This window comes from Mytilus californianus, unplaced genomic scaffold, assembly GCF_021869535.1.
Source record: "Mytilus californianus isolate M0D057914Y unplaced genomic scaffold, xbMytCali1.0.p SCAF_19, whole genome shotgun sequence".
Taxonomy (NCBI): Eukaryota; Metazoa; Mollusca; class Bivalvia; order Mytilida; family Mytilidae; genus Mytilus; species Mytilus californianus.
In genome coordinates, this window is record NW_026262667.1 from 3,499,696 (window position 1) to 3,516,690 (window position 16,995).

Here is a 16,995-nt window from a genome sequence, read left to right on the forward strand (position 1 = left end):
ATTGTTGTCTCATTGGCATCATACCACATGTCCTTCCTTTTACAGTTAAAATACCACTCATGAACTTTAAGTAACAACAAAAAGTCCATTATTTGACAACAATAGCTTGTTTCCGTGGCTCAACGCACTTGTTTAAAAGAAAAGCATAGCTCTTTGAACACTTCAAGGAGTACAGTGTTTTCTGAAGACATGCTCTTGCGTTTTAGATTTGAACAAAAATCCCAAGTTTATTTGAAATTAGAGGTTTCTAAGAGTCCGAATCGCTCTTCTGTCAAACGCATGCCATTTTGATTTTAAGTCTAATCTTTGTTTCAATCAGTTATGTTTGCGTGTTTGAAGATCTTATCTAGCTGATATTTTTTTTCTGTTTTCCCTCTATATACTATAGTTTCACAAATGCAAAATAGGTCAACATTGTCATTTAAAAGCAATAACTTCGACAAGGAGTCGATAAATGATTGGCGAATTTGTTGTTTATGTATTTGTAGATCTTATAATGTTTTTAACTGCGGCTGTTAGCAGTTTTTCGCTGTCTATGATAGTTTTTAAGACAAATGTCAAAAAATGCAGAATTCCGAGAAAAATCTCTATATATTGAAGGCTTTTAATCCTTAAAGAAGTCAAAAGACAATTTCATTGATTTGATTTATTTGTAAACAATATCCTACCGACTATGTTTACCATCTACTGTTTTCTTTCTATCCTTTATAATTTTGAAAATAATTGCCTTAACGAAAAAAGTGCAGTTTCGTTTATGTTGAATTTTATTATTATTATTTCTGGAAATTTATCTTGTTGATTATTATTGCCGTTTACACTGAGTTTCTGACCACCTTCAATAAATACTGTCTAGATAATTTAAAACACATATCTTATCTGTTGAAAATGTTAAAAAAAAAAAACACGCAAAAACGCAAAATATTGGTAAACATCGTCACTCAAGGTCAAGAACTCCTACAAGGATCCAATACACCAATTGTAACTCCTTACAAACAATGTTATATTGCTGGGTCTTCCAACTGTTTTACGAAACCTCTTTCTTAATTATCAAAATTAACTATATCAGGACAAAGCCGGGATTCAAAGTTTTTGTGAAACTACCCATTGTAGAGGTGGCGTGAATCAGATGTGGATACTAAAACAATCCAAAGATCTTTAAGACACATTCATCTTGCAATAGTATTAAAACATTTGACTTTTCTACACTTTACACTTTACACAAGTATTCCCCATTCTAAACTAAAAGAAAAATTGAAAGAGTTGGTTCTGCTTTGTTTCATAAAAAAAGAATGGCCAACATAGATACAAATATCTTGTCTTAGGGAGGGATAAATCGTACTTTGTAAAACAATCACTCTAATTCAAACAAAAAATTCTCTTAAACTGACATTATCAAGATGCTTAATTTCTTGATTGACAACATATTTGTTACGTTTGGAGGACGCGTTTTTCAACAAACAATCCGCATTCCCATTGGAACCAACTCTTCTAGTCGACTTGTTTCATTATTCATATGAGGCTGACTTCATATAGGATTTTCTTAGGAAGAAAGGAAAGAAGTTATAGCAGTATCTTTTAACTTTATTTTTTGCTAATTTAGATGATGTTCTGTCACCAAATAATCAAAATTTGGTGACTATGTTGAACGCATCTACCCGACGAACTTCAAAGTATACAACAAATACAGTTAAGTCTGCCTCATATCTTGACTTACATCTAGAAATTGACAATGAGGGTGGTTGAAAACAAAACTTTACGACAAAGAGATGTTTTCAGCTTCCCAATTGTGAACTTTCCATTTCTATATAGCAACGCATGATTCCAGCAGCGCCTGCATACGGAATATATATATCTCCGAGTTGATACCGTACTATATATATTCCAGGGCTTGTATTTCCTATCATGATTTGCATTAAAGAGGGTTGCTACTCACAAGGAAGCTATTAAACCAAGCGTTTCAAGTGGTGAAGTTAAAATCACCTCTTCGTAAATTTTACGGACGCCGGGCGCCATCACGAGTTGGTTGACTGTTATGGAACATCTATGACAACGGATATGTTCCAATTGTCGTACTACAATTCCATCCCCTAATCCCCCGAATGTGACCCACCGAATTAGATTTATCACCGGGTTTGTACTAACACGAGCAACACGGCGTATGTCACATGTGGAGCATGATCTTCTTACCCTTCCGGAGCACCTGAAGAGATTACCCCGTTTTTGGTGGGATTCGTGTTGCTCATTCTTTAGTTTTCCGATCATGTTGTGTTTTGTCTGTCTGTTTGTCTTTTTCTTTGTTAATCATGGCGTTGTCAGTTTATTTTCGACTTATCAGTTTGAATATTTCTTTGGTCATAATCTTAAGAAAGCTTCTTACTGTAAAAATCCTTGATGGGACCATGTAAGCTTAATTTTGGTTATGCTCTTACAGTTCCGGAAAATCAAGAGTCACGGTACTTATTTAAAATTATTGCATTTTGTCTTTGTCTCTTTAGCGCTTGAGATGATATCAAATTTTAAAGTAGAATTAAGAAGAAAAATTACATTGAACGAAATTTTGTATACATATTTTTGTTTCGAAACCACCTGCAATAACTCGCTTGAGTTGACACTATTCATTCTTAATTATTTTAAGTCATAAAATAAGGTAGAAAATATGAATAATGCAGGTAAATAACTTTACTTTTAACCGTTTATATAAAATATAAATGTCAGTTAAAAAATCACGATATTTGGCCAAAGTTCATGAAAAGTAGCTTAATTAAAAGTCGGTTTTTCATATATACAAATTAATATAGAACTAGAGCTCTTAAGAGATATTTAAGCAGCTGATATAAAAAAATATAATACAACAAAATGAAAATATTGAATAGCAACAGATTCATTTACAGCACATACAATCAATACAAGCAGCACATATCAGTGAAGCAGTGTCTTTGAGACTCTGCATACAAGGATGATTAACAAAATTGGCCTTCATAGGCTACGCATACCTGCATCCTGTTCAAAAATAAAATGTCATCCGATTGTTTATGAAAAGTGAAATATACACTGGAATCATCGGTACTTTGCAGATGTGGTGAATTCAGTGAATAGAATGGCAAATAGTGTTTTTTGATTATTATTTTTTAGTTAAATATACATAATAAAAATTGCAAATTAGATGCACACTAGAGGTAAAATAACAAAAATGCCAAACTCATGATAAAACAGCAGTCCCTGTAAAAGATAAAATTATCAAAACTAAATGTAAATGCAAAGAAAAAATTATACTGAATTACAAAAAAAATGCTATGTAAGGGCACGACCATTTGATATTCATGGGGGGGGGGGGGGGGGGGCAGGAGGATTTGTTTTGGATCGGTTATTTATTTTTTTGTGGACTCAAAGGACAGATTATTTATTTTCTGCACTGTTAAAGCACGATTTTTCATTTTCATTAAAACAAGGGACTGATTATATATATATATATATATATATATATAATTTATTTTCACAATTATATTTATAATATTTGAAAACATACAATTTTTTAATTCATTTTTTTAATTTTTTTAATAAATAATACAGTCAAGTCATTATGTACCATTTAATCAGAATTAATCATCACCCTCTGGAAGTTAATCTTCTGAATTCCAAACTGCATATATTGCATATATACAAGATATTAAAGTTGGGCTGTAACTAACCTCTTTTAAAAGTAATGCCAAACAAAATTTCGGCAAAGGGTTTGGGGGACGCTGAAGGCCCAAAGAAGCTATAGAAAAAATGATGCAAAATCATGCATTCTGCGCATTTCCCAGACCCTTTCTTAATCTGAAACGCAAGTTCTGTTTTAATTATTTTTTCGACAATATTTTTGGTGTTAAAGCAAAATATATAGAATCAGTGTGAGACTTCTAGTTTTTTGGGACAACATCTTTCAAATTAAGTTAAGAGGGGGCTGATTATCATTGATATAACTGTGTCAAGTAATTTTTATGACACATTTCAATAATAATAATAATAATAAATTCTTTATTTAAAGAGGGTAAACACAGTTAGTTACAATTACTAATCTTCCCTGAGGCCCTCATATACAATACAAGTAAAAAATAATAATAAGAGAAAAAAAACAAAAAAAACAAACATACAACATATTAACACAATCGTATAGTCATGATATTTCAATGTACATGTACCATTAGAACATATAAAACAATTACAGATTGCATGTAGTAAATAGATATTATATACAAATCAAAATCATACATTCTAAAAAAGTAATAGTTGCAATCATTTCAAGACTGAATATTGGGACTGCCTCAAGTATCGTTTAAAATTTGTTTAAAAGAAAAAGTGTTTTGCACTTTACGCATTTCATAAGGTAGTCCGTTCCATAAAACTGATCCAGAATAAGCAAAAAATTTTTTAAACAGTTCAGTTTTTGGCTTAGGAATTTTCAAATTACCTTGAGTAACACCCCTTAAAGCAATTACAACTTGATGTTCCAAACTGGGATACAATTTAAAGTAGTTTGTAAAATTAGATAAAAAGTCCTTAAATAAAATAAAACTCAAGTTTAAAACAAAATAACTAAATTACAAAATGCATGGAATGCAACACTAAGAGAATAAAGAAGGGCAATCGATGAACAAAAGACAAAAACGACAAACAATAGAGAAATAACACTGAAAACTAAAAATAAATGAGAAACATGAATCCCGAAAAACGGGGGCTACGTCAGTGGGTGAACAGAACTTGCTTCTTGCAAGACACTCGCCGTGAAAACATTTGATATGAAAACAAGCTTTTGTTTTTTGAAATTTCCTACATGAGGCATTTGCCTCAATGTAGTTATGGCCCTGTAATAAAAGTGAGGTAAATGTTCCCGAGACAATATACCTCAAGTTAAATGAAACCCATTTTCAGACATTTCAAGTACATTAGTATTTATCATTGTATTATTAAAAGATTTGGGAAGTTTTTCACGAAAAAAATATACAAAAAGATGAATTTTTGACGAATCTGGTGCCATCTCATACTTTAGAATAGCATTTATAAAATGGCTTAAAAAGACCTGCCGAGCTATTTATTTTCAATACATTGTAAGTCAGGTTTTTTATTTTCAAACTACCACAGAACAAATTAGATATTAATTAACGTAATCTATGTATTACTGGTAAATTATTAAGTTACCACAAATTACTTAAAACCTTTACTATAATGTAAATTCTTCCATAGATATATATAAAGATTTGGTTTTGAAGTTTGGTTGTACCTGTAGAAAAATTATTTCAAAAGGGATAGCACAACCCCTTTTTTACGGAGATGTTGTTTACCGTGCCCTGAAATTTAGAAATGATCCTGGTAAACTTATCAATGCTTTAAATAAACTTATTATAAAAGGTTACCAATTCAACACTGTAATTAGATCTTTGAATATTGTTTTTATTGGTATTGATATTGGTTTTGTTAACAGTAAATTAAAAGCAAACTAAATATTATGGTTATATACATATGCACTTTCATGGACCTACAAACTGTCGATACCTGTATCTTGACATTGCACAAGGTCATGTTTTTCTCTGACTGTTTATGACGTCTCTACACTAAATCCATTGGATGTTGGATGTGTACTGATTGATAATTTAGTCTTAGATGCATGATTTTTTTTATTAGTTATTATAGGCTTTGAACTAGCTGTCAGTAACTGGGAGTACTCTCAGATCTGTACTTAGTGTCTTTTTGTTGTTGGGATGTACAAGTACCCCGCCACGTCTACTCTGTGTTTTTGTTAGATGTATTTCTATTTGTATCCATCTGATGAGTTAAGCTTTTTTCAACTGATTTTTATACGCCCGTTTACGGGACGTATTATGGTATACCGTTGTCCGTCTGTCCGTCCGTCTGTCCGTCTGTCCGTCCGTCTGTCCGTCCGTCTGTCCGTCGTCAACATGTCGGACATTAACTCAAAATTGCTTAAACCAATTTGCATAAAACTTTGGTGAATTGTTTATATCTATTGACGTGAGCTCCCTTTCGTTTTTTATAAAATTTAGATTTTACGTTTCCGAGTTATGGGGTTTTATTCATTAAAAAAAGGGGGATTTTCCAGTTTTCGGACAATAAGTCAAGAATGCTTTCACCAACTTGCAAGAAATTGTGGTGAATTGTTTATATCTATTGACATGAGCTCCCTTTTGATTTTTATAAATTTTAGATTTTACGTTTCCGAGTTACGGGGTTTTATTCATAAAAAAAGGGGGGACTTTCCAGTTATCAGACAAAAACTCACAAATGCTTTCAGCAATTCTTATGAAACTTTGGTGAATTGTTTGTATGTATTGATGTAAGCTCCCTTTAGAATTTTATAAATTTTACATTTTACATTTCTGAGTTATGGGGTTTTATTCATTAAAAAGGGGTGATTTTCCAGTTTTCTGACAATAACTCAAAAATGCTGTCACCAATTCTCATGAAACTTTGGTGAATTGTTTATATCTATTGATGTAAGCTCCCTTTTTATTTTCATAAATTTCTAATATGACATTGAGAATTAATTATACTTTATTTGTTTATAGTCTGACAACAGATTTACTAAGTATTGCACAACAGCAAGAAATCTTTAATTGAACATAAATTCAATTCATATTTATAACCAATTACAAGTTCTTTGAATACATTTATTCAGACACCTATAATATGTCAAATATTTAATTACAATCCAAATTCAGACCTGAATCAAGCTTGAATATTGTGTCCATTTTTGCCCCAACTGTTCAGGGTTGGACCTCTGCGGGCGTATCTAGCTGCGCTCAGCGAAGCAGTTTATTATAGTTCGTTCTTATGTTGTACCATTACACCTCTGTCCCAGGTTAGGGGGATGGTTGGGATCCGGCTGACATGTTAAACCCCGCCACATTCTGTATGTATTTGCCTGTCCCAAGTCAGGAGCCTGTAATTCAGTGGTTATTGATTGTTGCTGTGTTACATATTTGTTTTTCGTTAATTTTTTTGGACATTAATTAGGCCGTTAGTTTTCTCATTTGTCAATTCAGGGCCTTTTTTAGCTGACTATGCGGTATTTGCTTTGCTCATTGTTGAAGAATGTATGGTGACCTATAGTTGTTAATTTGTGTGTCATTTGGTCTCTTGTGAGAATTGTCTCATTGGCAATCATACCACATCTTCTTTTTAAAGTCGTGTATTGGTATGACGTTGGCGTCGTCGTCGTCGTCCGGCATTGGCGTTGTCCGAAGACACATTGGTTTTTGGGAAATGACGCTATCAGCGGCATGTTTCCGATACCATTGACCAGAACTAACGGAAGTTGATTATGCCTCCGCCTACCGCACTCGGTTTCATATTTACTATTTTACATACTATTACTAACTGGAATCTGCTTGTTTTACGCTACACTCGAACAAAGTGTTGTAGTCGGACGGGAACTAGTTTACATACGTTATTTTATTTACCAAAAAGATATCTTGACCTGTCCATATGTTTTTTGTTATTAAATGGTATTTGGAGCTATCCCTTTGTTATATTTTTCATATTTATTCGAGCTTTCACTTTTATGCACATGTCTTACAATCGTAAACAATCGGTATGTATACATGATAAATAGATCCGTTTTATTATGGTGTTGGACTTTTTACCTTCCAATGATCAGCAATCGCTAGACAAAATAGTTCTCCTAAATAATGTCAGCCTTTCATGCCATTTCAACTTTACAATCATTAAAAAAGTAATAATCGGAATCATTTTGATATCCATTGGATAGAAACTGGTCTTTTTCCAGATTTACGAAGATTTTAATAATCGGAAATTAGTAATACGGTTATACCCACGCGGTGCGTATGAATCTTTGTTTACAAAGTTATAGCAGCAGAGTCTGCAAAAAGTAAAATCACAAAAATACTGAACTCCGAGGAAAATTCAATCGGAAAGTCCCTAATCACATGGCAAAATCAAATGACAAAACACATCAAACGAATGGACAACAACTGTCATATTCCTGACTTGGTACAGGCATTTTCAAATGTAGAAAATGGTGGATTGAACCTGGTTTTATAGCGCTAAACCTCTCACTTGTACGACAGTCTTATCAAATTTCGTTATATTTACAACGATGCGTGAACAAAACAGACATTATAAATAAAATAGTCAAAATATGGGTACAGCAGTCATCACTGTGTTACAATATCAAAACAAACAATTATTTACAAAAAAAGCACAAAAGCATCTATCAAATTAAGACCCACATTCATTGCTTCGCGTGTCTGACGTCAGAAAATGTAAACGTCACATAAGAAAAAAGTTTGTCATTCAATGTCTATTCAAAACAATTTTATAATTTCACATGGGGAATGTTGGTATACAGGGTTAAAAAATCAAAAGTTATGTTAGAATTAATTTCAGAAATAGACCGAGATTTATAATTGTCCAGAAGTTCTTCAGAACCCTTAAGAATCCACATATGGCAAATACCACTACGCGAGTAAAATAAATTTGTCGTTTGTCGTTCAAAGTATTTTCAAATTTATAATAGAACAATAACATAATGACATATAATAGAACAATAACATAATGACGGGATCTTTTAAAGTACAGAGTCACGTTATAAGAACCACAGAAACACAAAAAGTCGCATATACAAAACACACCAGTAAAAATTAAAGATAATACAAACACATTGACGGGATGTATAAGTACCTAGCCACGTCAAATGGATATCACAGAAAACAAACCAAACAGTAAAAGTAATATTAATAATAGAACAAAGACAAATGAAAGAACAATATTACACGTTGTTAAGATGATAAACAACGTCAGTATGCAGAATCTATACTTCAAGACCATCATGTATTGTTTGTGAAGTTGATACGGAATATTTATCAACAAGGTCTTGGTACCTTCCGATGAACTTTTTTAGAAAAAGGACGAGACGTTCTTTGACATACCCCTGGTTCATCAACTTTCTGCTCAGACACTGGTGACGTTTTACAAAGTCTGAGTAAGAGCTGCAAGCTCTTGAATATCGAATAAGTTGGGAAATGTATATCCCATATGCAGGTGAAGTTGGTATATTGCTACTAAGGTGGGGGAAATTTATAATTTTATCTGTATCATTATTAATTAACTACACTGTTATTGTACTTAATATGATGAAAACTGCATATGCAATATAAGATGTCAACTCGGCCAATACAGATTTTTTTTCCGTATTTGCCGAGTTTTGATCCGGCCAAAACAGGATTTCGGAACGTCTCTAGTTTTTAGATCGTAAGTCAGGATAAACTCAAACTGAAAGTAAACAGTTGTTTGTACGACACAGTTTTTATTTACTTACCATGAACAAGCTAACGTTTAGTATGGCATATATTTTAGGTTAAAGACGGTCCCATTCATTTGAAAAGCATTTTGAAAGTAGACGATGGAATTATTTCAGGTTTGGGGAACGAGTAAATTATCACAAAGTTCATTTGTTCCATATCACAAGGGGAAAGCTGGAATTGAGTTTGGGGGTAATTGCTCAAAACGTTTAGGAATAAGGGACCAAAAAGGGGCCAAAAAATAAGCATTTTTATAGTTTCCAGACAATAACTTTTGTTCAAGTGTATGGATCTCTCTGAAATTGTACTGCAAGCTACCATACCACAAAGAGAAGGCTGAGATTGATTTTGGGGGTAATTGCCTCAAAATTTTAGGAATTAGGGGCAATAAAGGGGCAAAAAACAAGCATTTTTCTAGTTCAGTATGGATCTTTATGAAATTGTACTACAAGGTTCCATATCACTAAGGGAAAGCTGGGTTTGAGTTTTGGGGTAATTGCCCTAAACGTTTAGGAATTTGGGGCCAAAAAGGGGCCAAAAAACAAGCATTTTTACAGTTTCCAGACAATAACTTTTGTTCAAGTGTATGGATCTCTCTGAAATTGTACTGCAAGCTACCATACCACAAAGAGAAGGCTGAGATTGATTTTGGGGGTAATTGCCTCAAAATTTTAGGAATTAGGGGCCATAAAGGGGCAAAAAACAAGCATTTTTCTAGTTCAGTATGGATCTTTATGAAATTGTACTACAAGGTTCCATATCACTAAGGGAAAGCTGGGTTTGAGTTTTGGGGTAATTGCCCTAAACGTTTAGGAATTTGGGGCCAAAAAGGGGCCAAAAAACAAGCATTTTTACAGTTTCCAGACAATAACTTTTGTTCAAGTGTATGGATCTCTCTGAAATTGTACTGCAAGCTACCATACCACAAAGGGAAGGCTGGGATTGAGTTTGGGGGTGATGAATCATAAGGGGGTTCAAAAAATTGGGGGGGGGGGATTTTTTTCCCTTTTTTTTTCTTAAAAATTTTCCATTTTAAGTTGGTTATTTTTTATTTATATATAAAAGCAAATAATAATGATAAGGTTTGATTTCATCAAAAATTGAAATATTGGGGTTCTTTGATATGCTGAATCTAATCGTGTATTTAGATTCTTGATTTTTGGTCCCATTTTCAAATTGGTCTACATTAAGGTCCAAAGGGTCCAAAATTAAACTTAGTTTGATTTTAACAAAAATTGAATTCTTGGGGTTCTTTGATATGCTGAATCTAACTGTGTATGTATTTAGATTTTGGATATTGGACCATAATAGGTAAATAAAAAAATTTTAAGTTCTTAGACCACATTCATTCTGTGTCAGAAATATGCTGTGTCAAATATTTAATCACAATCCAAATTCAGGGCTGTATCAAGCTTGAATGTTGTGTCCATACTTGCCCCAACTGTTCAGGGTTCGACCTCTGCGGTCGTATCAAGCTGCGCCCAGCGGAGCATTTTATTTATATTAAGACTGTTTTTGTCGAGCCTTCGACTTAGTCGAAAAAGCGAGACATAGCGATCCTACATTCCGTCGTCGTCGTTGTCGTCGGTGGCGTCCACAAATATTCACTCTGTGGTTAAAGTTTTTGAAATTTTAGTATCCAGAAGTAAATTTTGTAAAAATAAAATTCCTGTTTTTCCATATTTTACTTGTAAATGGACTTAGTTTTTCTGCCAGGAAACATTACATTCACTCTGTGGTTAAAGTTTTTAAAATTTTAATAACTTTCTTAAATTATCCTGGATTTGTACCAAACTTGGACAGAAGCTTGTTTATGATCATAAGATAGTATCCAGAAGTAAAGTTGTTAAAAAAAAAATTTCATTTTTTTCGTATTTTACTTATAAATGGACTTAGTTTTTCTGCCAGGAAACAATATTTTCACTCTGGTTAAAGTTTTTAAAATTTTAATAACTTTCTTAAACTATCCTGGATTTGTACCAAATTTGGACAGAAGCTTGTTTATGATCAAAAGCTAGTATCTAGAAGGAAATTTTGTTAAAATTTGTACCTGTTTATCAGTATTTTACTTATAAATGGACTTAGTTTTTCTTCAAGTTAACATTACATACAGTCTGCACTGAAAGTTTTTAAAACATTTATTAGATTCATAAACTATCCTTGATTTATACCAAACTTTGACAGAAGCTTCTTACAATCAAAAGATAGTACCTAAAGGAATATTTTTATTGATTTTTTTTTCCTCATTTTTGTTGAGCCTGCGATTAACAGCAAAAGTAGGCGAGACACTGGGTTCCGCGGAACCCTTACGAATTTTTATTTTAGTTTGGTTTTTCTCACTTGTTTGTAATGCTTTTTGATTTGATTATCATTTAAATTTTTCTATCGATAGTTTCCATTATTAGTATACCAATAATAATAGTTAATACTTTAATGAAAATTATTTAAAAACTAACCAGGGACATTTCTCATCTTTGTGAGTAATCAATGTATTCACTAATTGCGATAAATTTCAAGTTTATTTCACGTTTTATTCCCAATCCAATGACATTAATCATAATACCAGAAGCGGGTACACATAGCCTTCTAATGCCAATTTGGCTACTTGTCCCTGCATGCGGGGTCGCACAAACACTGCCTACAAGAAAATAAAAAGCACATGCTACAAGCAAAGCAACATATACATTTAAAACACATAGGCATTAAAAGCATAATAAAAGATAAGTGTCTGTCAATTCCAGCAGGTAGGAATCGTGCGGCCAAAACAGAAAATTACTCCAGACATAATCCCAAAAGACAAAGTTCTTTTCATAAACTCTGTTATTGTAGTATCTTTTTTTTCCCATACCACCATAATTTGTTGAAGCAATTTTTATGTGCATATGTGTTTCTTTCCCATATACTACTTAATTGATTAGTTTATGACTTTTCTTTAACGAAGGGTATAAAAATATGTTCACATAATGTCAACAGACCAATGAACACAAGCTAGATGAAATCAAATACAATTTGATGTTCTCTGAAAATCCTCCAGATATATACTGTTGTTGTGAAACATTTTTGGACAGGAACACCAAGGATAATTTTATACAAATTCCTGGATTTATTTTAAACAGAAAAGATAGAATATCACGAGGTAGAGGTGGTCTGGTTGCTTATATTTCAGAAAAAGTTCCATTTAATAGAAAAGCTGAATTTGAAATAAGTAACATTAAAACAATGTGATTTGAAATTAAACCTGTTCACAAAAAATAATTTTTATTATGTTCAGTATACAGACCTCCTAGTTCATTAATTAATTGGACTGATGAATTTGAAAAAGAAATGAGAACTGCCATCAATCATAATTCAGATATTATTTTAGTTGGTGATTTTAATATAGATTTTTTGAAACCTAATAAACAACCACAAAAAGGGCTAAGTTTATTAGAAACCTATAATCTCAACCAGAAAATCCAAGACGCAACAAGAGTTACACCTGATTCTAGTACACTAATTGATCATGTTTATGTCACCAATAAGGATTTGATACTAGAATCACATGTTGCTAAATTCTCAATAAGTGATCATTATCCAGTATGTTTAACTAGAAAAGAAAAAAATGCCACTTATATTAAAAAAGATATTCATACTACCATTTCTTACAGAAACTTTAAAAAATTCAATGAGACAAATGTTCTAAGTGACTTAGCTATTGCACCTTTTGATAAAATTGAACATGAAAGTCACCCAAATACATGTATTCAGATGTGGTATGACATATTTAATGGAGTTCTAGATAAACATGCACCATTTGTTACTAAAAGAGTAAAAAGAGACAGACAACCTGAATGGTTCAATAATGAAATTATATATGCCAGGAAAATGAGAGAGAAATACCATAGACTAGGAATATGGTCTGAGTTCAAATTTTGATGAAACAGGACAAAACACATATATGATGAATCTAAAAGAAATTTTTATTCAAAGGTGGTAAAAATTCAAAAGCTTCAATAGATTTGTGGAAATGTATTCACAGTCTTAACCCATCCCAACAAGAAAAACCATATGAACTTTTAAATGAAGATGGTGTTAGAACTAAAAATGTCAGTGACATTTGTAATGTTTTTAATAAGTTTTTTACATCATGTGTTGAAAACCTGAGAACTGATAGATGTATGACAAATAATCATGATTATGCAAAATTAACTCAATTTGTACAAAAGAAATTTACTAAGTTAAAACAAGTAAAATTCTCAATTCCACCAGTCACAATAAATAATCTATTTAATGAGATGATCAAACTCGACATTAATGAATCCACCGGATCTGATAACATAGGACCAAAAATTTTAAAATTAAGTGCTCCTTTCATGACTTCATCTTTAACTTACATTTTTAACAGAATAATAGATACAAGTGCATTACCCAGTGTTCTAAAGAATGCAACAGTAACTCCTGTTTTTAAAGCTGGGAAAAAATTCATGGCAACAAATTATAGACCAATTTCTGTACTTACTGTTTTATCAAAACTTTAAGAAAAGCATGTTTCAAAACATTTGTATGACTATCTAAAAAGACTAAATCTTTTACACCCAGCACAGTCTGGGTTTAGACAAGAACACTCTTGCCAAACTGCCCTTATCAATATCATAGATAAATGGGTACAGGATATGAATGACGGTAATATCAACTTAACAGTCCTATTGGATTTCAAGAAAGCTTTTGATGTAGTAGATCATGATATTCTCTGTAAAAAACTTGAAATTTATGGATTTGATAATGCTGCTGTTCCTTTTTGTCAAGCCTGCGACTTTTGTCGCAAAAGTGAGACATAGAGATCCTACATTCCCTCGTTGGCGGCGGCGTCCACAAATATTCACTCTGTGGTCAAAGTTTTTGAAATTTTAATAACTTTCTTAAACTATCCTGGATTTCTACCAAACTTGGACAGAAGCTTTTTTATGATCCTAAGATAGTATCCAGAAGTAAATTTTGTAAAAAAAAAAATCCTGTTTATCCGTATTTTACTTATAAATGGACTTAGTTTTTCTGCCAGTTACATTACATTCACTCTGTAGTTAAAGTTTTTGAAACTTTCTTAAACTATCCTGGATTTCTACCAAACTTGGACAGAAGCTTGTTTATGATGATAATATAGTATCCAGAAGTAAATTTTGTAAAAAAAAAAAATCTGTTTATCAAAATTTTACTTATAAGTGGACTTAGTTTTTCTGCCAGTTAACACTACTTTCACCCTGTGGTTAAAGCTTTAAAAAATTTAATAACTTTCTTAAACTATCCTGGATTTGTTCCAAACTTGGACAGAAACTTCTTTATGATCAAAAGCTAGTATCTAGAAGGAAAGTTTGTAAAAATTTATTTCCTGTTTTTCCGTATATTACTTATAAATAGACTTAGTTTTTCTTCCAGTTAACATTACATACAGTCTGCAGTTAAAGTTTTTAAAATATTTATCAGATTCATAAACCATCCTGGATTTTTACCAACTTGGACAGAAGGTTCTTACAATCAAAAGATAGTATCTAGAGGAAAATTTTTAATCGGAAATTCAATGTAGGATCGCTATGTCTCCCTTTTGCGACAATAGTCGCAGGCTCGACAAAATTCAATAATATCATAAATTCAGGGAATGGAAAACTGGGAAATTTTACATTATTAAAACAATTAAATACATATTTAGTTATTGGAAGAAAAAGCTAAGGGTTGTATTATATAAGAAATATAGCTATAAACAATAAACTTATATTTTAAAGTAAGAGTATGAGAATTAAAACACCCAAGTGCTCAGGGGTAATACTTATACAAGTGTTTTTTTTATTAACTTATATTTACCTGGTCATGTACTTGAATGTCCATTTGGTATCTTTTGTTTCTCTTATACATGTCTTTTTTTAGAGGTAAAGCTAAAACCCTTCAATATTCAGTGTTTAAAACACATTTTACTTTTATATGCATGTAAGTATACTTTCATATTTTCTTCTTTTCTTGTTACTACATTGCTGTAATTGATTGTTTGATTGTCTGCCAATGATAATTGTCTTTACTTTGTCTTATTTGTCTGTTATCTTCAAAATAATGCCTATTCACAAGACTATAGATACTAATTATTGGAAGGCCTTGCACAGTACCTTTAAAACATTTGTGGAAAGTAGATTTCTTAAATTTACTTTGTTTAGTTCTTGAGAGAAAAGGATGAGCTCTTATTTAAAAATATGAGCAGAGCAGAAACTTTTCTTTAAGTATGTTTTGACCTCCTAAAATTTGAGAATTTAAAGGGTTGTTAACAGAACAAAATTACTTGTACAATTGGAGAAGATTACGGGGAGATTATTCAAACCTTGAATAGAAAATCGAAATCTCAAAGATTTACTAAATGTTATACTTCATTTTCAAGTAAATAAACATGACTTGTATTATTAACACCCCTAACTGACAGGAAAACAGTGGAAGTTACATGTACATTTAAAAAATATTGTATATTTTGAAAACAAACTTTGAATGTTGTTCTATAATTAATTACAGCTCCCAAGCCTCAAAGACAGCCAAGAGAAAACAGAAGACATAGAGCAGCAATGGCTGAAGGTATGAAGAGAATTAAATGTTTGCCAGTGGTAATATTAGAAATTAACATACATGAGAAACATTTATTAATAACCATAATAACATTGCAGTCAATATTACAAAATGATTTGTCATCATAACACTTTGTCAGGTCATTGGAATGGAAATTGAGATTTTAAGGGATTTTCAACCAGTTTTTGTTTGGGTTCATGCTGCTCTGTCTCTAGTTTTCTACGTCATGTTTTGTAGACAGTTAGTCTTTGTGTTTCGTCATGGTAATGTCAGTTTTTCTTCGACTAATGACTATGGTTGTCACTTTGGTATTTTATTCCTCTTTTTTTTCATTTTAAATTATTCCAAACGTATTAAAGAAAACTGACAGCCAAACAGAAGTGAATTCAAAAGTATAATGACTATTCACACATGTCTGGCTAGTTTATAATGGCTAATATGTGGGTTACATTCTTTTCTAACACATTGGTCAGCAGGTTACAAGTTTTTTTAATGTTACCCTTTTGTATTAACCAACAACTTGGCAACAAGACACTCCATTTTTTTTAGTAATCATGTTAGAAACATTCAGTATAATTGATTAAATAACACATAGCTTTGCCTTGGTTTACAATGTTTTTCTTTGGGTAAAAATCTGCTCTTTCACCCAGTTATGTATTATTTAAAAAGTGCATGTTGACATTATATTTACAAGAGGACTAGTATACATGTATTTAAAAAAAACTACTGAATTGTCTGATTACTTTGACATAGTTAGTTGCTGTGTAAACATGGTAAAGTTTAATGTTTCCTATTGTTTACTAATTTTTTGTTACAAACTGCAGATCAAGATTCTGGAGCAGCTTCTAACATAATACCAGGTACAAGTTCAGAACTAGTGTTGAAGGCAGCCAATAGTATTCAGGATACTAGTATTGTTGATATTGATGGAGGAGCTCTTGAAGGGGTGAGTGTTTTATCCTGATATTACTTATATGTGGAGGACAAGTGCCAAAAAATTCCTTACTTCCTTACTTGTTGATCGATTGGTACCATGCAAAAAACAGTTCTAGTATAACTAATCTTTGCAAGTTATTGCTTATGGAATTGAAGATTTCATATT

General features: G+C 32.0%; 1 protein-coding gene across 2 annotated transcripts in view; it reads left to right on the forward strand.

Moving 5' to 3' along the window:
- The first annotated feature begins 2,504 nt into the window (after positions 1–2,504).
- The window catches only part of LOC127727071 (RNA 3'-terminal phosphate cyclase-like), a 97,310-nt gene continuing 82,819 nt past the window's right edge, over positions 2,505–16,995 (forward strand). The window contains exons 1-3 of one of the 2 annotated variants that reach the window (XM_052234487.1): positions 2,505–2,669; positions 15,843–15,902; positions 16,718–16,839. In XM_052234487.1, the coding sequence (XP_052090447.1) occupies positions 2,657–2,669; positions 15,843–15,902; positions 16,718–16,839 (195 nt within the window). In that variant the 5' untranslated portion in view covers positions 2,505–2,656. The remainder of the gene's footprint in view (positions 2,670–15,842; positions 15,903–16,717; positions 16,840–16,995) is intronic. The other variant, XM_052234486.1, reaches the window with a different exon arrangement.